The sequence below is a fragment of the Marmota marmota genome, unplaced genomic scaffold, assembly GCF_001458135.2.
Source record: "Marmota marmota marmota unplaced genomic scaffold, marMar, whole genome shotgun sequence".
NCBI classification, from domain to species: domain Eukaryota; kingdom Metazoa; phylum Chordata; class Mammalia; order Rodentia; family Sciuridae; genus Marmota; species Marmota marmota.
The window spans coordinates 407,633-432,944 of record NW_026000093.1 but is presented as its reverse complement, the minus strand read 5'-3'; the positions used below and the strand labels follow the sequence as shown (position 1 = coordinate 432,944).

At 33.3% G+C, this 25,312-nt stretch overlaps 1 protein-coding gene across 6 annotated transcripts in view; it reads right to left on the bottom strand.

Annotated features, from left to right (window-relative positions):
* Positions 1–25,312, bottom strand: part of Spidr (scaffold protein involved in DNA repair) — a 394,388-nt gene that overhangs the window by 349,657 nt on the left and 19,419 nt on the right. For 4 of the 6 annotated variants that reach the window (XM_048782863.1, XM_048782864.1, XM_048782865.1 and 1 more), the window contains exons 2-5: positions 15,606–15,758; positions 14,278–14,344; positions 9,269–9,448; positions 6,369–6,532 (exon numbers count right to left, since the gene is read on the bottom strand). In XM_048782863.1, coding sequence (XP_048638820.1) covers positions 6,369–6,532; positions 9,269–9,448; positions 14,278–14,344; positions 15,606–15,758 — 564 coding nt within the window. Of the gene's footprint in view, positions 1–6,368; positions 6,533–9,268; positions 9,449–14,277; positions 14,345–15,605; positions 15,759–25,312 lie in introns of those variants that run through there. The other 2 variants (XM_048782869.1, XM_048782873.1) reach the window with 2 other exon arrangements.

Genomic DNA, 25,312 nt, shown 5'->3' with positions numbered 1-25,312 from the left:
AAAAAATAAAAAAAAAAAAAAAAAAAAAAGAACTAAAGATACAGCTCCATGGTGGTTCAAACCCCAGTACCAAAAAAAGAAATAAAAACAACAACAATAAAAACAAAGATGTGGAAAAAAGCAACAAATGCCATATAAAAAAAGAGAGAACAAAAATTATATCTGAATATCAACACCAATAAATAGAAGGCCTAAAAAGAAGTACTTTTCTGGAGCTGAAATGTACAACAATGGAAATGAAAAATTCACCTGATGGATACTAAGGCAGATTTGAGAAGGCAGAAGAAAGAATGACAATGAAAATTATTGAGAATGAGGAACACAAAGAAGAGTAGAAATAAATGATCATACAATAAGGGATCTGTGCAACATCATCAAATGAACTAAGATATGCACTGTGAGAATGTCAAAGGAGAGGAGAGAGGGAGGATGTCAAAGGAGGAGAGAGCAGCAAAAAGAATATTTGAAGAACTAGCCGCAAACTTCCCAAACTAATGAAAGATATGAATAAAAATATTAGGAAAGCCAGGCATGATGGTGTGCCCTTATAATCCTAGATACTACAGAGACTGAGGCATGAGAATTTCAAGTTCAAAGCCAGCCTGGGCAACACAGAGAGATTCCATCCCAAATAAAACAAAATATTCAGGAAGATCAAAAAACTAGAATATACACTCAGATTCACACTAAGACACATTATAATCAAACTTTCAAAGACAAAGAATATCTTGAAAGGAGTGAAAGAAAAGCAACTTGTTATATGTAAGATTCTCAAGAAAACTATAAGCACATTTCTCTCATCAGAAATTTTGGAGGCCAAAGACAGTAGGCCAACATATTAAAAGTCTTAAAGAAACAAACAAACACACACAAAAAAATCCTCTATCTGGAGAAATTAAGATAGTTCCAGATTAATAAAAACTGAGGAAGTTCATCACTACTAGACTTGCTATGAAAATTACAGGAGCTCCTGCAAGTTGAAATGAAAGGACACTACACAAAACTAAAAGTTACCTGAAGAAATAAAGAGCTGAATAAAAGCAAATTTATGGGCATTTATAAAATCTAATATTATATATAATAATAATGTATATATTATTGTATGACTTAAGAGACTAATACATTTTTTTATTATTAGTCTAAAAAGTGGTCCTAGTGTAATTTTGATATGTAACTCTACCTTTTGTTTTCTACATAATTTAAGAGAATGGATTTAATAGAATTATTAGTTTATGTTTGGGGGCACACAATGTAAAAGATTCAATTCTGTGACATCAATCACCTAAAGGAGTGAGAATGTAGTTATAAAAAAGCAATGTGTTGTTGTATGCATTGGAGTTAAGCTGGTACACATTCAATCAAAAAGTTAAAATGTCATTATTTAAACATAATTCCCATGGCATCACAAAGAAAAGAGTTACAGAATATACAAAAGAGGAGAATTAACAATTAACTAAACACAAAAAAAGATAGTAATGCAGAAAAATGAGGGACGAAATAAGTAAAACAGGATATTAAAAAAACAGCAAAATTATAGAACTTCCTCTATACCAATAATTACTTTAAATGAATTAAGCTCCCCAATCAAAGGACAGAGATAGGTAGCTTTTATTTAAAAAAAAAAAAAATCCAACTACATATTGTTTATGCTAGAATCACTTTAGATTCAAGATATTAAAAGATTGAAAGCACCATTAAATAAATAATAAATAAAATATTATTTGTTTATCTATATATCTAATATTTTATTTATTTATAAATAAAAAGAGATATTGTGTTCAATTACAACTAAAAAATAAAAAATAAATTATATGCACAGTTGTGCATAAAGAATCCAAAAAAAAAAAAAAAAAAAGATTGAAATCAAATAGTAAAGACACTCCATACAAATAGTAACTATGGGAGAGAAGAGAGGGCCATACTAATACCAGAAAAAAAAGACTTGAATCAAAAAAGGTTATGAGAGATAAGGAAGTACATATATATTAAAAAGAGGTTCAATACGAAAGATATAAAAATTACAAATATTTATGTACCTAATAAGAGACTTTAAAATATATAAAGCCCAAACTGACAGAATTAAAAGGAGAAATGGTTCATAATTATAGTTGATGGAATCAATACCCTCCTCAGTAACAGAACAACCAGAGTAAGGAAATAGAGGACTTAACACAATAAACTGACTAGATCTAACACATTTATACAACATTACAACACTGTATCCAACAACAGCATACACATTATTCTCAAGTGTACATAGGACAAGTTCCAGGTTAGACTAATTGTTAAGCCACAAATTAAGTCAAAATGTGTCATAAACATACAATAGAATAATATTCAGCCTTAGAAAGGAAGGACATTCTCACGACACAGATTAACCATAAGGACATTATACTAAGTGAAATAAGCCAATCACAAAAAAGATAACATATGATTCCACTCACATGAGGTAATTAAAGGAGTCATATTCAGAATGACAGAAAGTAGAATGGTGGTTTCCAGGAGTTGGGGGTCAGGGGAAAATCAGGAGTTATTGGTTAATGGATACAGAGTTTCAGGGTTTTTTTGTTTTGTTTTGTTTTAATATTTTTAGTTGTACTTGGAATACAATACCTTCATTTTGTGTATTTATTTTTTATGTGGTGCTAAGGATCCAATCCAGGGCCTCACAGATGATATTGGGCAAGCGCTCTGGCCCCAGAGGTTCAGTTTTATAAGATGAAAAGAGTTCTGGAGATGGAAGATAATGGTTCCACAGCATTACACAAATATTTCATACCATAACTTTAAAAATAGTCAGATATAAGGTTTATGTTAGGTGTATTGTTTAATTAAAAATACTAGAAAACAATTATAAATACTCAGATTTAGAAATACTTAAAAATTTTTGTCAGATGACTTTCCTGTTTTGTTAAAACTTTTCCACAATTCCTTCTTCTATGAGTTATCAAATAATTTTTTCTTCCCCTACTGGTAAAGAGCAAAAAGAAATCATCTGTTTCATAACAATGAAGCCAAACTTCAAACTTACAAACCACATTTGCTTTCTGTTTGAAACTGCATGAACCACTACTTCTAGGTCTTTTACTGTGCCAGTCAGCTTCTGTTTACCTTCTTACCAAAAAGCTTGAACCTCATTCTAGTTATCTGATATGTATTATGTCGTTTAGCCTGTATTTTCATAGGGATCACTACGTAAAGTGCATGGAAATTACACAACAAAGTTTACCTAAATCTGATTTCCTGCATAGTTCCTAAAAAAAAAAAAAAAAATGTAGGTTTACCACAACTGTGTGGTATATCTCTGCTGCCCTCTACAGGAACGATTCTTAGATGACAATGATAAAACAAACTGAAAATCCAGGCAGCAGCATTGTCAACCAACATGGAAAGTCGATTCTGCAATTTGTATGTGGGGTAAAAATGGGAGTTCATAACCCACTTGAATCAAATGTATGAAAGATGATAGGTCATGAGCTTTGTAATGTTTTGAACAACCAATAAAAAAAAAAAAGAAAGTCACATCCATAATCAACTACATTTGTTAAGTGTGCTAAAAGACAGTAGTACAGAGAAGTTACTGCCATGGACTTTGGTTCCTTTCATGCTTTCCTTCAAGTAATTCAGCATGTTACATTCCAAGGAATATAACACAAATCGTTAAAAAGAATTTGGCATCAGACTACATAAATTAAAATCACACTCTGCCATTTACTAGCTGTGCCTCCGTTCCCTCATCTTTCAAAAGGGCTTAATAGTATTATTTACCTCATATATTCGACACTTAGAAAAGTGGTTAACACAGTAAGAACTCAGGGTATGGTTAGTAATCTTATTATTGCTATTAGTATTACTTGACACTACAGCAAAATGGTTAGAACCACAGCTCAGAAGCTAGAATGCCTGAATTAGAATCCTGTATTAGTTAGTATTAGTAGTTTAAAACACAATGAAAATTATTTAATTATCCCCCTCAGAATTCTCATCTGGAAAATAGGGAAGATAAAAACAGCTCCCACCTCACAGAGTTATTTAATGGTAATTAAAAGTAGATAAACAGGGCTGGAGATATGGCTCAAGCGTAACGCACTCGCCTGGCATGCGTGGCGTGCTGGGTTCAATCCTCAGCACCACGTAAAATAAAATAAAGATGTTGTGTCCACCGAAAACTGAAAAATAAATATTAAAAAATTCTCTCTCTCTTCTCTCCCCCCCAAAAAAGTAGATAAACAAAAATAAATAAATAATTACCAAGTCCAAGGAAAACAAAAAGTTTTGAGAGAAAAATAATAATTGAAAGATCAACAGAAAATTTTAGATCATGGCATGCTTCTTAGCCTGCTTACAAATAATTAATTCCAGAACAGATAAGAAGGCATGAATACAAAGATAAGAACAATTAAGGAAACCCCACCAAAGGCACAAAATAAAGCACAAGTAACCTGCCCTACAGACAAGGAAGTAATGTTTTCAAAACTTCAAAGAAAAATTATTCTCAATCAGAAATTCTGTACAAGTTTTCAGTCACATACCAATGTATGATAAAAACATCTTCAGACATGCATTCTCAAAAATATTATCTTCTATAAATTATTTCTGAAGCCACTGGAAGATGTGTTCAACCAAGGCAAGGATGAAAACAAAAAAAGAGGAAACACAAAATATAGGTTAAAAATGGAGCTCTACACAGGAGAGAAGTAAATAAATTTCTTGAATAGTGGTAAAAGGAGACATCAGAGTGACAATGTCCACGAAACCAAGAGGACCCTAAGTTCAAATTGGAGCACATAGGAGGTTGTGGGTGGGCGTTCTCCAAGAAAATGGAATTGACAGAATGCCTGTTATTTCTGAAATGATTTACAACAAAGCAGTAAATGGATGGTCTCAAACTAAAAAGTTTCTTCTCAGCCAAAGAAACAATCTGTGAGGTGAATAAAAAACCTACATCTTGGGAGCAAATCTTTACCCCTCACATCAGATACAGCACTAATCTCTAGGGTATATAAAGAACTCAAAAAGCTAAACACCAAAAAAACAAATAACCCCAATCAATAAATGGGCCAACGACCTGAAGAAACACTTCTCAGAAGAGGATATACAAATCAACAAATTCATGAAAAAATGTTCATCATCGCTAGCAATTAGAGAAAAGCAAATCAAACTCTCACTCCAGTCAGAATAGCAGCTGTCAAGAACAGAAATAACAATAAGTGTTGACAAGGATGTGGGGAAAAAGGTACACTAATACATTGCTGGTGGGACTGCAAATTGGTGCAGCAAATATGGAAAGCAGTATGGAGATTTCTTGGAAAATTGGGAATGGAACCACTCTTTGACCCAGCTATCCCACTCCTCAGTCTATACCCAAAGAACTTAAAAACAGTGTACTACAGGGACACAGCTATATCAATGTTTGTAGCAGCACAATTCACAATACCTAAACTGTGGAACCAACCTAGATGCCCTTCAATAGATGAGTGGATTAAAAAAATGTGGCATATATACACAATGGAATATTACTCAGCAATAAAGGAGAATAAAATCATGGCATTTGCAGGTAAATGGATGGAGCTAGAGAAGATAATGCTAAGTGAAGTTAGCCAATCCCAAAAAAACAAATGCTGAATGTTTTCTCTGATATAAGGAGGCTGATTCATAGTGGGGTAGGGAGAGGGAACATGGGAGGAAAAGACAAACTCTAGATAGGGCAAAGGGGTGGAACGAGAAAGGAGGGGACATGGGGTTAGAAATGATGGTCGAACGTGATGGACATTATTATCCAAAGTACATGTATAAAGACACAAATTGGTGTAAACATACTTTGTATACAACCAGAGATATGAAAAATTGTGCTCTATATGTGTAATAAGAATTGTAATACATTCCACTGTCATATATAAATTTTAAAAATTAATTAAAAAATTGAAAAAAAATAAATAAAATATTTAATGGTAATTAAAAATAGAAAAACAAAAATAAATAAATAATTGCCAAGTCCAAGGAAAACAAAAAGTTGTGAAAGAAAAATAATATTCACATTTTTAATATCATGTATCAATATTATTGATTCACAATTGTGTAAATACTGAATAGAGTAGTATCTAACCCCACCTTGATATATTTGTACCAAGTGGGATAATGGAAATACAGAAAACTTTCAGTGTATTTCAGATGGAAGTGAGATGAGGGTTGACAAGACAGCTCAGTATTTATCCATGTTGAGAAGTATAATATAAGTATTATTTGGATATAAAGTGGTTAAGACAAAAAAATCCAGTAGATTCAAAAGACTCTGAGAAGACACCTAAAGGCTCTAATGAGCAAATGTTGTAAACAAAATAAAACTTTTTGAAATACTTTCTTCTTACCTTAGGAAGCTCAGATAGTCTCTCATCACTTGTCAAAGAATGACTACTTGCACAAGAGGCACAATCTGAGATTTCTACAGCACCCTTACCATCTTCCCATTCATTATATTCACTAGCATCTTCCTTGTCACTGTCGATCTCCCAGTCAATAAACTGTAATTCATCTAAAAGATACAATTTAAAAACATTTTTTTAATCTATTTCACATTTTCAGTACCTAATACATCCATGTTACTGGGTGATTTTTTTAAAAAAATATATTGATAGTAAAAAGTAGATTTCTACTCTTTTCTCCAGTGACTGTCCCTCAGACTTACAAGTTGTTGGGATTGCATACGTGTACCACCAAGCCCAGCTTTTTATTGTTTTTCAATACTTATAATTTCTCCAGCATGTTCAAGAAAATATGATATATATGTTATTTTTTTCAGCTTTCTCACATATCTTAATTGTTCTCACTTAACATAATGAAGAGTTTTTCTTTTACCACTAAGGAATGAATATCCCCATTCTTTTCTACAATTTAGTATTCCACTGCATAACTGAACAATAGCTTATTTAAATCATCTACTAGAAATAATTTTTCAAATGTCTCCACCCAATAACTTTTTCTGTAGATTTCTTTCATCAATAAGGAAACAAATAAATTCAGCATTTAGTTTACTTCATAAGCATTAACTAGATGCTACTTTTGTAAAATTTTAAATCTGAAAGCTAAATTATTTTCATATATTAAACAACCAAATATACTGATTCTAATCTGCTATGCTTAAATAAATGAAAGCAGTTATTAAAGATGAATTATTTTTGAGGGATAATACATAAACTTTTCCTACAATACAAAGAATGATACTCCTTAATAGTTACTTCAGCAACTCAGAAGGGTAATAAAATATCATGATCCTATTTTGTAGGACTGATAGTAATAATTACACTTCCAGTAAAGTGAAGTAATATTAAAAAGAAAAAAAAACATACTATCTTTAATACCTGAATGGACCTAAAAATTTAAAAAAGACAGAAAATTTAAGCTAAAGTTAAAATATGGAATAAACAAAACAAAATCTTTTATATGATACTGTTATTCCAGAAGCACAGTGAAAATCCATTATAATCATTAGAAAATACTAGAGGTTGGGGTAAGTTGTGTCTCTAGTAACTTAAGAAATTTTGCCAAAGTCATGTCCAATTCAAATGAAGAAGGGGAATTTTTTAAGAGAAAAACATTTTTTAAATTTAAACTTTTGTTTTTCCTTTTAACCCCAATTCTGGCCTGTACAGACTAAAGTCTCTTGACTATATGGCTAAAAAAAGGTCTAGGAATACTAAAGGTTATGAAGCCATCACACAGCAAAGAAGTCAGACATCTCTGGGTCTGAATATCAACTGGCACACTTATTGTGGGACTGGGGCAGTGACTTGACTTTTCAAAGTTCCAAATTTCTTCTATAAAATGAGGGTACTTCTTAGCTTGTAGGATATAGTATATAGGAAAGAAAATAACATATATAATGCCCACTCAAGTGTCTGGGACAACATAATATCTTGACAAATGGAATAGCTGTCATTCACTAAAGGTAAAAAAAGAAAGACAGATTGGGGAATATGAGAAAAGAGAAGCAGAGGGGAAAGACAGAAATGTCCAGCAGCTGCAAACATGACTGCATACACTCCAAGGATAATTTACTTGTTATCTACAATTCAACTTTATATGAAAAGTCAACAATATATTAACTCATTTTGAAGTAATTAGCCCAAGGAACCTCTCCATTTTATGAATAGAGTTTTGGAAACTACAAAATACTTCTTTTAATACAAGAAGACAACATAATTTTTTATTTTTTATGCCAGTTTTGAGATATAATTCATATACCATTACTATTTATCCAAGAAAAGCATACATTTGTCAATATTGAAATTATGTTCTAAAGTATGTGAATAAAAGCAACATAATTTCAATTAATATGCTTGAATTAATAATATAAGCACTATCAGCTTATGTATAAACTTGAAATATCACTTCACCTGAGAACTACTAAAATATCAAGGATAGTCACCAAAATGGCATACAAAATGTTCAAACCACCATACAAAATGTTTAATCACCTGCCAAAGAGGCTGTTCATCCAAACCTAACCTTGACTGAGTATCTAACATGAACTATCAGAGTTAAAAGTCACAAGTTATTTTGAAAGCATTCAGATTTTTAAATACTCCAGATTTTTAAATTTGCACAAGGACATAATTTCCACAATAGCACAAATATGGTTATCAATTAGAGGTGATATTATACTACAGAGGACCAACATATTTAGTTGTCAAAAACTGGGGGTGGAGGGTACTACTGTGATCTAGTGGGTAGAGGCCAGGGATGTTTCAAAACACCCTACATAATATGCATAGGAAATTTCTCCTTATAACAGAATTACCTGGCTCCAAATGGCAATGGTATCAAGGTTGAGAAACCTTGTTTTTAAACAAACTAAAACATGATGCAATATAAAAGGCCATCAGAACAGAAATTTGATGTTATACTTCTACCACACATTGGTTGTCACAGTACTTATTCAATGTTAATAAGTGAGCAAGAAGGTAGCATGGGTGTAGTATTATGTGGGAGTTGAGAGAACTGGTTTTAGCATCAAAGAGACTGAAATTAAATCCCAACCAATTCTGATAAGTCTAAGCCTAACTTATGAACGGTCAAAATAATACCAGTAATATCTATCTCTTAGACTTATAAGAAATATTAAAAGAGAAATGTTTTTAAAGATGTTATCAAAGAGGCTAGGTCTTGGTAAAATCATAATTAATAATAAATATATAAAAAAGAATGTTTCTTCCAATATTGAACCCAGTATTTAATAGAAACTGAATTTCTTACAAAATTAGCAATTTACCTTCACTGGCCCCATCTTCTGGACATAAAATATTCCTGTTATGGAACTTATCTATTATAGAGCCATGTTCATTATCTCTCTGTGATTTAGTAAGAGTTTTGTCTTCATCTGACAGATCACTTCCACTGGAACTCCATGTTATATCTGTAAGCTCATTGGTATTCTTAGATGTGGTAGTTTCTGTTAAAGAAAAAGAAAATACATAAATATAATCATATGGTTATTTATTAGAATAATATTTTGTGCACACTACTTTGCCAAAGTCTCAACATACAAAACTCTGATGAAAATAAAAACAATGACTTATATCAAATCTTGCTGCCTAAAGCTCCATGTACAACTTCAAAAAGACTTTGCATTAAATCCAAGTTACAAGAAAAAGAAGTAAAACTTTTGAGGTAAGTTATAAAGACAAATTATAAAAGGAGCACAAAAGAAAACTGGAAAAATAAGAGTTGAAGTAACAGCATAGAATAGTTTATGAAACTACAAGTGAAAAAGCACAAAACAAGGCCCAAACCACAAAACCAATATATATGAATAATAAAAATGTGTGCTTCCCATGCCATGCAAGAACCCTGGTAGCATTAGAGTGCTTAAAAACTTTTGCATGTAATTAAATTTTTTATTTTGAGATAGTAGATTCATAGTTTAAAGAAAGAATATAGAGACCCTTTATATCTTCCAACGGCAATATCTTGTAAAACTGTAGAATAATATCACATCCCGGATATTGACACAGATCAAGTCAAAATTAATTAAGATGCCCTGTGTTAATTTACCATAGCCATAACACTTCCCTCTCTCACACATTAATCCTGACCCCTGGCAACCACTAATCAGTTTTGCATTTCTAATGTTTATTATCATTTAATAATGTTATACAAATGAAATCAGTCCTTTTAGGGCTGTTTTTCCCCCCACTCAGCATAATACTCAAGACATTCATCAAAATAATTCTGTGTACAAATAGTTACTTTCTTTTTATTATTAAATAAGATTCCACGGTATGAATATACCATAGTTTGTTTAATCATTTACCCACTGAGGATATATGTATTATTTCCAATTTAGGGCTATGATGAATAAAGTAGCTTATAAACATCTGTACATAAGATTTTATACGAATGTAATTTTCATCTTCTGAGATAAATACCTAAGAGTACAATTCCTGGGTTGTATAATACTTGCATGTTTACACTTGTAAGCAACTGCCAGTGTTTTCCAGAGCACCTGTAAAATTTTATAGTCCACTAGCAATTAGTGGACTAACTCTCCACATGAGGCTTCATTAGCAGCTGGTGTTTTTACCCCTTTTTATTTTAGTCATTGTGATAGATGGAACACCTAGAAGGAGTGGGGCTACTATATCTTTACAGAATCACAAGTCAACAGCAAACTTTTCTGATATTGATCAGAAAAGAAATATGCAACTAATAAAAACCATTCATTATATTCATAACTGTAGCTATAATGCTAAAACTACTATTCTATCTTATCCCACATTTTATGGAATTTGTGAAAATTTCAAAGTTCAATTTCAAAGTCATTTCAATATTCTATAGGATAAAAGACATTTATTTATAATTTATGTTTTACAGAAAAGGAAACATAGGCTTAGATGTTAAGTGGTTTCGTTTAATGCATATGTATAGAACCCATGTGATAAAGTAAACCATGAGAAAGAAAAAAAGAAATAGCATAGTCCTGTCCTAAAAAAAAATGTGATCTCAAAATAGTAGTCATGAAAATAGAAATTAAATATTATGCTAGAGGTATGCTATGACATAATGGTGGCATACACACAAAAAAAATTTTCCACTCCTATTGATCAGGATAGGAAGACTCACTGAAAACCTCATGTCAAGAAAAACAGCACTTACAAAGGACAAAAACAAAATAATCAACATTTACTTTATGCCATAAAAATCTAGAATTACTGAAGTAGCCTATCCTTCAAAATATAAAAGGAAAAATAAACATTCTGAATTGCCTAAGACTGCATATCTATTTAAATATAAATAACTAATAAAACTAAACTATGTACTTGTCTGCAAAAGACAATACCAATCACATTATGCATCTGAAAAACTAAACAAAAAAGTAAAATGATCATAATCTGCATATTATAAAACAAACAACTACAAAAATAAAGAAACCAACTGAAAAACTACCACCAAAATTAAGGAAATGCAATAAAGGTAGCAAAGTACAAAATATTATATAGAAACCAAGTTCAAAACAGTAGTTAATAAATATCAAATATGTAAAAGAAAATTAAAAGGCATGTAAAATCTAAATGAAGGAAATTTTTCAGACTTCCAAAGAATTTATAAAAGAAGACTAGAACAAATGGAAAGATACTTACTGAGACTTGGTATCTAATCACAAATAAATGGTCTCCTAGTGCCGTTTCATTGTGCACAGATAAGGCTAAGCGTCTTTTCATGTGTTTGGATATTTGCTTTACTGCAAGCAGCTCATTCATAATCTTTATTTTTATAAGAGTTATCTCCCTCCAGATTAATTTCTAAAGGTTTTTTTGCTATGAAGATCAGTCTTTTTACTATAAAGTACAAGTAACCCTCCTTTTGTTTTTCTGGATTTTACATTGTGTATATAATTTGCAATATTTGCCAAAAGTTCCCAATTCCCTTTTTTATTAAAACAAATTATTTTTTAGTTGTAGGTGGACACAATACCTTTATTTTATTTATTTATTTTTATGTGGTGCCGAGGATTGAACTCAGGGCCTCCCACATGCTAGGCGAGTGCTCTACCACTCAGCGACAACCCCAGCAACCCCCCTTTTTTTCTTAAATATTTTTTTAGTTGTAGATGAACACAATTTATTTATTTATTTATTTATTTATTTAATGTGGTGCAGAGGATCGAATCCAGTGCCTCAAGCATGCAAGGCAAGTGCTTTACCACTGAGCCACAATCCCAGACCTTCCCCTTTTTATTTAGACAAATTTATCAACTTTCATTATTACTAGGTTGTAAACTGTTCAAAAGGGCTTCCCAAATGCAATGCTTCCTTTGTTCATCTGGTAGTTGCAGCTTGGATTCACACTCGGGCAGTCTAGCTTCTGAGTCCACATTCTTAACCATTACACGGATCTCCCAAGGCAGCTGGAGACCTGTAGTCTCTTTCATCATGAGCTTAGTGTGAGACTCCTAGAAAATATGTAATTGTCTGGTACTTTTCTATTAAAAGAGATAGTGTAATTAATAGCCATCTCATTCAAATTCTCAGTAACCAGGACTCTAGACTTATAAACTAAACTACATAAGTTACAGAGTTAAAACCACTATAAGGAATTTATTAGTCAGTAATTCATTTTACTTGCTGAAAAGGAACACCCTTGAGATTAAGGGCCATTTCCGTGAAATCTAGGAAGGATATTAAGCCGACTATGAAAACAGGCAGAAGTACTCATTTTCTTTGTTTCTTCATGGTTTGCTCTATCAGAGGGGTTCCTTCCTCATGGTTTGCTGTTTTGGAAGGATTCTGTAAAAATGTACTGAACGAAAAGAAATACATTTACAAACATTTCTGAGTAACCACTATGTGCTGGCATTTGATGGTCTATGCTGAATTATGTCTTCCAAAAATTCATCTGTTGAAGTCCTTACCTCCTACCAGTGCCTCACGCATGCTAGGCAAGCGCTCTGCCACTGAGTCACAACCCTGGCTCTATGCCAGTTATTCTATGAAACAGTGTTTTATGAATTCTGAAGAAACGTTTTGGTATATTTTCTTTCTTTTTCCTATGTGTATTACTGGAGATGAAACCCAGAGCCTTATCCATGTTAGGGGAGCACTCTACCACTGAACTACATCCCCAACCCTTATTTTGATTTTATTTTAAATAGGGTCTCACTAAATCAACCAGGTTGGCCTCAAACATGCAATCCTCCTGGCTTAGCCTCCAGAACAATTAGGATTAAAGTCTTACTCCTTCATGCCAGGCCTTCTTCTTCATATACATAAAAAAAAGATCCCTCTTAAGTGTTAGTAAAATATTATGGCTTAGAATGTTTAGTGTCTTCATCACAGAAAGTTATTCCATTCCCAGGAACTTTAGGCAGACTCTCACATAACTCTGCCATCAGACATATCAGCTATTGCTGCCATTAATTATCTGCTAAGTATGAGCCTCTGAGCTAAGTATTCATTATATCTATTGTTTTTAACTCACTTACTACTCACAATAATCAATGAGGCTCAATATTATGCCCATTTTCCAGATGCAGAAATTGAGGGTCAGAGCATTTAGCTTATTTTTCCATGATTATAGCCAGAACATAGTAAGATATACTAAAGTCACAAGGTCATCTTCTTCATCTCCAGTAACTGACTGACTACAGTCAGTAACTACTGACCACAGTAGCAAAGCCAGAAGTCTATCTGATATATGTTCCTTCTTCTCCATTACCACAAACCCTAATTTTATTCGCAGCAACATAACTCTGTAAAAATCCCTAATTTCATTAACCTATCCCTGGTAGAGATTCCTTCCCAAAGAAAGGCAATGTTCACTCAGCAAAAATCCTTAGTACCCACACTCTTCCCAAAAATTCAGCCTTGAGAATTCATTTACCATCTCATGTTTGTGAGAACCAACCCCCACACTAAGGTTGCAAAGGGCAGAATCAGTTAGGCCCTCTGGATATCTTGTTGCAGGAGATAAATTCAACCCCTAGAATTTGAACAGAGTTTCCTAATATCTATAGCTGGAAAGCTTCCCCAAACTGATTCACCAAGTAACAAGACATTGTTCATAGCCTAAAGCAGTATAGTCCATATAGCACAGGTCCTAAGTTTATTTCCCACAAGATTTTTCTAGGAATCAAACCCACAGCCATTTCTTTTCTTTTTGATGTTTTTTAAACACAAATGTAGACTACCAAACTATGTAAGTAACAGAAAGAAAGCAAAGAATCACCAAAGGATGTATTGGCCTGACACCTTCTCTCTAAAGAAATCAACAAAGTAGTATTACCTTTCTTTGGTTTTGGAGCTAATTCAAGGTCCTTTTCTGAAAGAGTCACTTTTTCAGTTGTTGGTGTCTGCAGGCAAAATAACAGTAAAGTAATTTACATGACAATAGATTAAAAACCAACAATACTTTGTAAAATATTCAGTCTTAAATTATACTTTCCTTAATATATTCTTGTTTCCCTTTACTTATATTTGTAAGTATTGCCAAAGCACATACTACTTATATTCTTTTTTTTTTCTTACATATTTTTAGTTGTAGATGGACACAATGCCTTTATTTATTTATATGTGGTGCTGAGGATCAAAGCCGGTGCCTCACATGTGCTATGCAAGCACTCCACCACTGAGCCACAACCCCAACCCATTGCTTATATTCTTATAAAGTGATTTTTTTCCAGAATTGAAACAATGTTGACTGATCAAAACATTTCAAGAGCTGAGTGGCTTTGTTGAATGGCAGTGTGGATGTTTATGGGTGGATCGATGAGACATTTGATAACAGGTCAAAATGCAGATCTTTGTGAAGACCCTAATTGACAAGGCAATCATGTAAACGCCAAGATCCAGGATAAAAAAGGCATTCCCTTGACTAGCAGGGGCTCACCTCTAGAGGCAAGCAGCTGGAAGATGACTGTACTCTTTGACTACAACAATCCTCTGCACCTGATCCTTCATTTGAAGGGTAACAATTCATTCTTATGTCTGTATTCACAATACACAGTGATGGCATTATGCTGCACTATAGCCATTTGCCCCAACTTAAGTTCAGAAATTGCCACTATCAGTCATAGCTCAACCTGTCCAAAATGTTAATAAAGTTTTGTTGTATTATCAACAAAAAATTTCACATTAATATTCAATATTAATGTTCACATATATGACTCTGACACTTGAGGTTCTTATTACTGTTTGTCTCTACATTATCTTTAGAGTTTATGATACCATTCCTCTATTTTGTAAGTTATAACTTGTACAAAAATTAACAAGAATCTCATAGACAAAAGGTTCTGAATATATGAACATTTCATAAATATACTTCATGTAAAATAGTATGTTCAATGGTTTCACTTCTGAAAACTTTCTCAGTATGTATCCTCCATTTACAAACAAGTACAAAGGTTCTGCATAGCCTAACAAGGTGATACTAATATGCCACAATTATTAAAGGAATTCAAGGAATGGGGGGAAAAATACTGCATCAATTATAATATATGGAAAAGAAAATAAGAAAGGGAATTCCAAAGAAATGTAATCACAGCAGCATGAACACTAAGGAATCTTATCATTTACCCTTCTGCATTAGGGAAAACAATTTTACAGCTACTTTACCCGAGTCCTAGGAGTGTCCTGAAATCCTTCTCCACACTTAAGCCATGCTTCAGAGAGGGAGGCAACTGCTCCCACTGTCCTGAGACCTGTTCTGCACTGTAGTGGCTTCTCTTCTGGAAAGGATGGATACTCTATACACCAATTCCTTTTCCTCTGTGGAGATGATTTTTAAAGGAAAAAATATTTCAACTTCATTAAACATACATTATTAAGTTGTCAACTAGCAATTTAGAAACCCAAGAATGACAGTAATAAAGGCATAGTTTTTTAATGTCTCTGAATCTTCACATAAAGATAGAACAAATAGATAGCAAATCCAAAATGAACAGACAACATTTACCAGCAGTCAACAAAGTCCAAAATACAAGTGGGTGAGGACAAACTATCACCCCTCCAAAGTCCCAAATAACATCAGGGGTCAAAGTAGGCCCTGGGAACCTAGACATCCACAGTTCACCATGAAGTAGACCTGGCCTATTTCATTGTTCACTAGGAAGCAGAGCAGCCTGGGACTACTTGAATGAGCCATATCTCCTTGCTAAATAAGGGGAAAGATGAAGAGAAATTAGGAGTAGAATCCACTCAGCTACACAGGAATAAGAGAGACTATAAAAAGGTCCAGGTAAAGCAGTGCATCTATGTAACAAGTAAAAAGAGCCAGTAGCATCAATGTAACAAGTAAAAAAGTGGCCATATTTTTGCAAGATATAAGAAAGCAACACAAAGTAGAAAAGATATCCTAAATCTGATTCCTAAATTTTCCAAAAAAAAAAAAATTACTTAAAAATAAACAATAGATAAGTATCAAAATCAAATCCCATAGTTGTTATCAGGAGGGAAAAAAAATAAGAAGCAGAATAACATCCTAACACACAAAGAAAGCACACAAAACAGATAATATGTTAACTTACTAACCTATTAATAAAAAAAAAAAGCCAAAATATTCAAAGTTATAAAAACTTAGAAATGTAGTGACAAAGTTGATGAAAAAAAGAAAAAAATTAAAATTCACTTGAGAAAAAAAAGGACTAAATTTTAAGAGCACACACCACAGATAATGTCTTAAGAGAAATATACAGGGTGAAAAGGAGGAAATTTTAAAGTTCCATTATTCACCCTGCTATTATTTAGATGTGGGCTGCCCTCCAAGGTTTCATATTGTAAAATCTTGGTCTTCAGTGTGATGAAAGTAGTAGTATAAACTTTAAAGGAGGGTCCTAATGGAAGGTCATTGGAGGTGCTACCTTTAGAAGGGTTTAAGCACTTCTCATAGGACCCTGGTTAGTTCCATGAGAGTGAAAGGTTACAAAAGAGACTCCCCCTCCCCACCCTCTGGTTTCCTATCTCACCAAAAGATCTCTCCCTCTCTTGTGTGTTCCTGCATATACTCCTGCCATCCTCCAATAGGTCCTAACCAGAGTCAAACTGATGTCAGTGCCGTGATCTTGCATCTCCTGAACACTAAGCTAAATAAACCTCTCTTCCTCATATACTTCTCAGCTCAGAAATTTTGTATAAGAAACAGAAATGGGTTAATACCTCTAATGAAGAAAGAGAAAAAGAACTGAAGAGAAATCAGAGATTGATTAGGTCTTTGTCAGGATCCAACATACAGATAACCAGAATCTTTGTAGAAAATACCCAAAGCAGGTTTTAGCGAAATCAAATATGTATCGATATAACCTATCGATATCGTTTTCACGAGGCACCTAAAATTTAAAATCAGAAATCCTACTTTGAAGTATTCTGCTTTTTGCCTGTGAAAGTTGGCAGTTGGACACTCATTTACATATTTTTTACAGTCACTGCTGTACTTGAGCCATCCCGAGTTCTGGAGTCAGCAGATTTAACTGTGGGAGGGAGGATGACTTTTTTTTTTAATTAACTTGAAGAGTAACTGAGAAGCCACTCTATGTATTGTTGGATCCAGGATCAAGTGGCTGAAGGAACCCAATCTAGAGGCAGAGGAGCTTTTCCACTTGGTGGCCCAAGTCTTCATCTAATTACTGAAGTTCTACGCACTATGAATTGTGAGATGATTCTATGAGTATGAAGAATATCTCATCAATGCTGCCAATTACCACTGTGGAACATCATGAACTGCTGCTCTGGTCAGGGGATGTACCTCGAGGGTACCATGTTTGCCTAGCATGAGTGACGTCCTGGCTTGCAACCCCAGCACAACAGCCTCATCCCCACTGCCAGTCCTTCCAATAGGACTACTCTGCATTACCCCTATGCCTGTGGCCATCAGAAGTGGTGACACTCCTGATACAGAAGAAATACCACATTAACTTCTGTGACAGTGACAACAGCACAGTTCTGATTAAGTCCTGATACACTGCACAGTTCCAGGAGGAAGAATGTGCTGATTTTGCTAAAATCTGGTGCAGATCCAAATGTGATGGACGCCAGGAGCAGCACTGCTCTGTACTTCACTGTCGACACTGAGAACACGGGCACAGCAGCAAACCTGCTGATTGACATGGCAATCACTGAAGCAAAAAACAAGGTGTATTTAGATCAACTTTATTTACAATTATTTGACATTTATTTTTTTTAACAGTGATACATTCAGGAAAATTTAAACATTCATCCTTTTAAAGAAATACTGGAAGTTACAGGTTTCTTTAAGGTTGTTAAAGTAAATATTAGTACACACAAAAAAAAAACCCACCCAAAGCAATGGGAAAAAGCAAATACTAAAATCTATAATTCCATAAAACTTTTCTTTGCTCAACTTTTTTTCTGCCACAGTTGGTCGTTTCAATTGTTTTTACCAGCTTTTTTATTTTCTTATCTCCGTATTTTTTTAATTTTAAAAAATTTTATTAGATTCAAGTCTTTAAGAAAATTCTGTCAAAGCACCAGCTGACCATAATTATAAGGGACTGCAGAACTCGGAGACTACATCAAGACAAAAAAATGCAGACTTCAAAATGAAGTTTAGAAAAATCAACCCACAACAAATAGCAACAACAAATCTTGTTGGAGGGAAGCTTATCATTTCCAGGGTTGCCACATTTTAATATTCATATCCAGTCATATACAATTGTCATATCCAGTTGCAAAAAAATAAGAAAGTATAGTCCATATAGAGTGTGTCCAGACATTGATCTAATGAGACAAAGATGTTAAATCAATTGTCTTAAACATATTCAAAGAGCTAAATGAAACCATGGGCAGAACTCTAAAGGAAATCAAGAGCAGGTAATGTCAATGTAACAAATAAGGCATTAACAGAAATTACAAAAATGAGCCAAGTGTAATGTAAATTTAAGAGCTAAAGTTTACTAGAGGGTTCACTGGCAAATTTGAAGAAAGAAGAATAATCAGGGAATTTGAAGACAGGCAAAAAGATTGTCCTACCTAAGGGAGCAGAAAAAAAAAAGAATGAAGAGACGTCAAAGATATACAGAATACTAAGTATACCATAATAAATATGATGAAAGTTCTAGAGGGAAAAGAGAAAGAATATTTGAAGAATAAATAGCCCCAAACTCAATAAACTCAGCTTATTCTGAGGAGGGCAAAGGCAACAAGATCCACACTGAGATCCATATTGCAATTAAACTGTCCAGAGCCTAAGACATAAGACAGAGAGAATCTTGAAATTAGCAAGAAAGAAGTGATATAAAAGGTATCCTTAATGAGATTAATAGCAGATTTCTCATCCAGTAACCATGGAGGCCAACAGGCAATGAGACCGAATTTTTAGCATGCTAGCAAAGGGGCAAGGCATCAAACAAGAATTATTTATTTGACAAAACTATCTTTCAAAAATGAAACACAACCAGGCTCAATGGCACATGCCTGTAATCCCAGGTACTCTGGAGACTGAAGCAAAAGAGTTACTTAAGCCCACAAGTTTGAGACCAGACTGAGCAACATACACACACACATGAACACAAATAAAATGAAGCAGAAATTAAGACATTCCCAGATTGGAAGGAAGGAAGGAAGGAAGGAAGGGAGGGAGGGAGGGAAGGGGAGAGTGAGCGAGAGCTGAGGGAGTTTATAACCATCAGAATTTTCTTACAAGAAATGCTATAGGGAGCTGATAGACTGAAATGAATAGTGACTAACACAAAGCCATACATACAAAAAAGACCAATGTAAGTAAATTTTAAAGCCTGTACTATTCTGTTCTTTAATGCATAACTCTTTTATCCTATACAATTTAAGAAGCAAATGCACAAACATAATTATGTCTGTTAATGAACATATGCTATATAGAGACGCCATTAGTGAAAATAACATAAAGGATATGAAGCTGTATGGGAGCAGTATTTTTTGTGTTTTTCCAACTAAGATGGCATTGATCCAAACTAGATTGTTAGAGTTCAGCTGACTTCATATAAACCCCAGGGAAACAACTAAAGGGGAAAAATATCAAAAAGAAAGAGAAATAAGAATCAAAACAGTAGAGAAAACAAATTCTTACAAATGATAAAAGTAATAGAGAAATTAAGGAACAAAATGTTGTAAAATATACAGAAAATAAAAACAAAATTGCATTAATTCTTCCTTATAAGTAATTGAAATGTAAGTAGATTAAACTGTTCACTTAAAACACAGAGATTTGTAGAATAGATTAAAAGAGCATGATATAACCATATGCTACCTATAAAAGGTTCACTTTTATGACCAAAACACAAAAAGGTTGAAAGTGAAAGGACAGAAAGATAATCCAAGCAAGCAGTAATTAAAAGATAGCTGGGATGGCTATACTAGCACCAGACAAATTAGAATGCAAGATAAAACACTGTTGAGACAAAGCAGAAAATGTTATTAAAAGAGTCAAATCATAGTAAAGTTACAACATCTATAAATATATACACACCTAACAACATAGCCTCAGAATATATTAAACTAAAACAGAATTAAAAGAAAAACTTAACAGTTCTATAAAAATCAGACATTTTTATATCCTACTTTCACTAGTACACAAATAATTAGTAAGGAAATACAGGGCTTGAACACACTATAAACTCACTAAACCTTACAGACATATGGAACACTATTCAAACACAAAATAATGCACATTTATCTTAGATGTACATGAAACATTTTGCAAGATAGACCAAAAAATGTTTCTCGATAAATTTTAAAATATTGATATCATATAAAGTGTCTTCTTTGACCAAAATGAAAATAGACATTAACACCAAAAGATAACTGGAAAATTCACAAGTAAGTAGAAATTAGTCAACACCACTTAATAACTCAAAGAATCAAAGAAGAATTTAAAATAAATTAGAAAACAAATTAGAAAATACTTGGGCTAGGGTTGTAGCTCAGTGGTAGAGTGCTTGCCTCGCATGTCTGAGGCCCTGGGTTTGGTGCCCAGCACCACATAAAAATAAACAAATAAAAATAAAGATATTGTGTACATCTACAATTAAAAAGAATATTTTTAAAAAATTAGAAAATACTTTCAGAAGAATGAAAATTTTAAAAATATACAAATTTATGGGAGGCAGTGCTCACACAAAAATATTATAGATACAAAAAACAAGATTAAAAAAGGTTCTAAATGAATAATCTAACCTTGCACCCTAAGAAACTAGTATTTAAAAAAAAGAGCAAATTAATCCTAAAGATAGTATGGAAAAGAAAATAAAGATTAGAACAGAGACAAATGAAATAGATAAAAACAAGGCTGTTGGTTCTCTATAAAGACCAAAAAAAAAAGCCTTTAACTAAATACAAGATTTATGTTACTAAAATAAGAAGCAGAAGTAGGGACACTACCAACAAACTTACAGAAATAAAAAGAATGAGAGTACCATGAAAAATTGAATAAAATTTAAAGCACCTAGATGAAATGGATAAATTCCTATGACCACAGAAACCATCAACAATGACTCAAGAAGAAAGGAAACATTTGACAGACCAATAACTAAGTAATTAAACTGATAATCAAAAAACCCCTGACAAAAAGAAGTGTAAAACCAGGTGATTTCAATAGTGAATTCCACCAAACATTTAAGGAATTATTCTCAAACTCTTCCAAAAATTACAAAAATACTTCCTCTTTCTGAGACCAATGTACACTGACAGAAAAGTCTTACAAATATTATCACAATAAAACTATAGACCAACTACTTATGAAAATAGATTTTAAAACCTTCAACAAAATATTAGCAGGCCAAATCCAGCAACACACTGAGAGGATTATTACAGTTTGGATATGGTTTGAGTGTGTCTCCTAAAAGTTCATATGGTAGGGGTTTGCTCTCCATCATGACGGAGTTCAAGGAGTAGAAACGAGTTGGAGCCAAAAAAAAAAAAAAAAAGCTGGGACCTAAGGCAAGTTAATTAGATTACAGAGAGCATCACCCTTTTAAGAGATTAACATAGTTCTCAGGGAACCCCAGTTAGGTCCCGTAAGAGTGGGTTGTTATAAAAAGATGTGCTAGCTCCTGAATCTCTCTGGTTTCTGATATTACTTTCCTGTGATCTTTTCTGTACACACTACTACCATCATGATGCCATCTGCCAGAGGTTAAAGATATGGGGCAGCCCAATCACGGACTTTTAGACTTCAAAACTAAATAAACTTCTTTTATTTATAAAGTTTCCATCCTAAAGTGTTTTGTTACATCAATGGCAAACAAATTAAGAGACAAAGGATTATTTATCCTATGACTTGTGGGATTTTTCCAAGATATACCTAAATGTCTCAAAATATAAAAGTCAAACATTGTAATGGATCACATTAGTAGAACAAAGGGGAAAAATACACACAATCTACTAAGGCAGAAAAAGCACTTTAAAAATCCAACACTTGGGCTGGGATTGTGGCTCAGAGGTAGAGCAGCCGCCTGGCGTTCATGAGGCACTGGGTTCGATCCTCAGCACCACATAAAGTAAAATAAAGACATTGTGTCCACCTATATCTAAAAATTAAATATTAAAAAAATACAACACTTTTCATGATAAAAACATTCAACAACTAGGAGTAAAAGGGAATTTTTTTAAACTGATAAAAGGTTTCTCTGAAAAATTTCTCCCTAAAATCAAGAAGAAAATGGTGTCCACTTTTGACACTTTGATTAAACACTAATATTAATCAGAGCAATTTAGGCAATAAAAGCAACCCAAAATTGAAAACAAGTAGTAAAATTATCTCTTTTTGCAGATGACATTGTATTATGTATAGAAAACCCTAAAGGACCCACCAAAAAACTATTAGAGCTAATAAATAAATTTGGAAAAGTTGCAGGACACAAGATAAACATACAAAAATGAATTCTACTTCTCTCTATAGATTTGATTCAATCCCTATCAAAATCCCTACAACCTTTTTGGCAGAAATATAAAAGATGATCCTAAAATTCATATGAATTTCAAGGAGCCCTGAAAACCCAAAACAATCTTTAAAACATTGGAAACTCATATACCAATTTTAAAACTTACTAGAAGGCTACAATAGTCAAAGCATGTGGTACTAGTATAATGATAGACCTTTTCATTGTAACAGACTTCACAGTCCAGAATTAAACACACAGATCAATGGCCAACTGATTCAACAAGAGTATAAAGACTATTCAATGGGAAAATAAACTCTAAACAGATGGTACTGGGGACAACTACATTCCATACGCAAAAGAATATACAACATATAAAGAAAATAATTCAATATGGATCAAAGACCTACAAGGAACAGCTAAACCTCTATAATTCAGAAGAAAACAAGTAAACAAGTAGCCTTGGGTTAGACAATATTTAAATAATTTCTTAAATGGGCACAAAAGCACAAGTAATCAAAGAAAAGATCGATTAAACTGGACTCCATTAAAGTTTGAAAGTTATGAGTTTCAAAGGATACTATGAAGACAGTAAAAAGATAATCAGAATAATGGGAGAAAATATATGTAAATAACTAATGAGGATCTAGAATATATTAAGAATTCCCATAACTCAACAATAAAAAGATGCTTAATATTATGAATCATTAGGGAAAATGCTTATCAAAGCCACAAGGAAATATCACTTCACAGCACTTCTCCATATATAACCCAAATAAATGAAAGTAGAGATTCAAACGGACACTCGGACACCCAGGTTCATAGTAGCACCATTCAAGATAGCCAACAGATAGAAAACAATCCAAATATCTACCACTGGATAAACTGGTAAACAAAATGTGGAACGAAACACACACACACACACACACACACACACAAATATTATTTGGTTTTAAAAAGGAATAGAATTCTGATACATGTTACCACATGGTGGACTTTGAAAACAATATGCTAAATGAAATTAGTCAGATACCAAAGGACAAACATTGTATGATTCCATTTACATGGGATTCCTGGAGTAGTCAAATTCATGGAGACAGAAAGAAGGATGGTGATGGCCAGGGGATAGGGAGGGAAGAATGGGAACTTGTTGCTTAATGAGCACAAAGTTTCAATATGAGATGAGGAAAAAGTTCTGGAGGTGGATGGCAGTGATGATTACATGACATTCTTAGTCCAGTTAGACTGCTATAACAAAATATAATAACAGGGTATCTTCTAGGCAACAGAAATCTGTTTCTGACATCTCTGAAGGGTAGCAAGTCCAAGACTAAGATACTAGCAGATTCGATGTCTGGTGAAGGCCCACTTTCTGAGTCACAGAAGGCAGTATGTTCACTGTGCCATCATGTGGCAGGAGTACAGGAGTCTTTGGAACCTTTTTGAAAGGCCACGAATCCCATTTTTAAGGTTTTCACCCTCATGACATAATCATTCCCAAAGATCCCACCTCCACGTACTATCACAACAAAGAATGGGTTTCAACATGTGAGTTTTGGGAGAGAAGCATTCAATATAGCAAATGTGAATGTATAATAAATGCTTATAATGAATGCTACATAACTGTATACTTAAAATAATAAAGTTTATGTTATTTACATTTTATCACAATATTTTAATGAAATATGAGGACTACATCAGAAATACCAGGGATGTTCTACATATCTAAGTCCTCAAAATGAAAATAAGAATCCTGAGAGAAGAAAGGTCCAGGAAATTTCCATTTTAAAATCATTATCTCTGGTGATTATTATACCATCAAAATTTGAGAATCATTGCTAAACATATTGAATTAAAAAACAACCTATATGGATAAACTAAACAAAAAGCATTCTTAGGATCAAACTCAAAAACTTTCTCACTGGAGTGAAGTATACATTGTTGGGGTAAAAAAGTAAAAATATCACAGATTCCGGTAGGTTAAAAAAAATGTGAGCAAGAAACTTTTTTGCCTGACAATCCAGTGGTTTGTAACTATAAGAAGAAAATCCTCCATTAGGAAGAACAAAGGGTCATAGGAAACTGCATTCAGGATTCTAAGTCCTATCACCTCAACCTTTTCCATCACTTAGTCTATTATTCCATCATGCTCAAGTCCCTATTATCTGAAAAGAAACATTTCTCCCTTGACCCCTTCTACCTGTTCGTTTCCATCCCCAGCAGACTTATACAGAGATTTGTCCACTCAGTTATCTGTTCTTCTAACCACAGCAACTTGATTTCTTGAACAATCTCACCATTGAAACTTTTTTCCCCTTGGCTATTTACAGATGTACCTGTATATTAGTTACCTACATTTCCTTAATATGTAAATGACAAGAGCTGAACATCAAATTCAATAAGTTCTTCCATTCAAAGTGGAAGAACCAGTCAGAATGGTAATTATCAAGAATA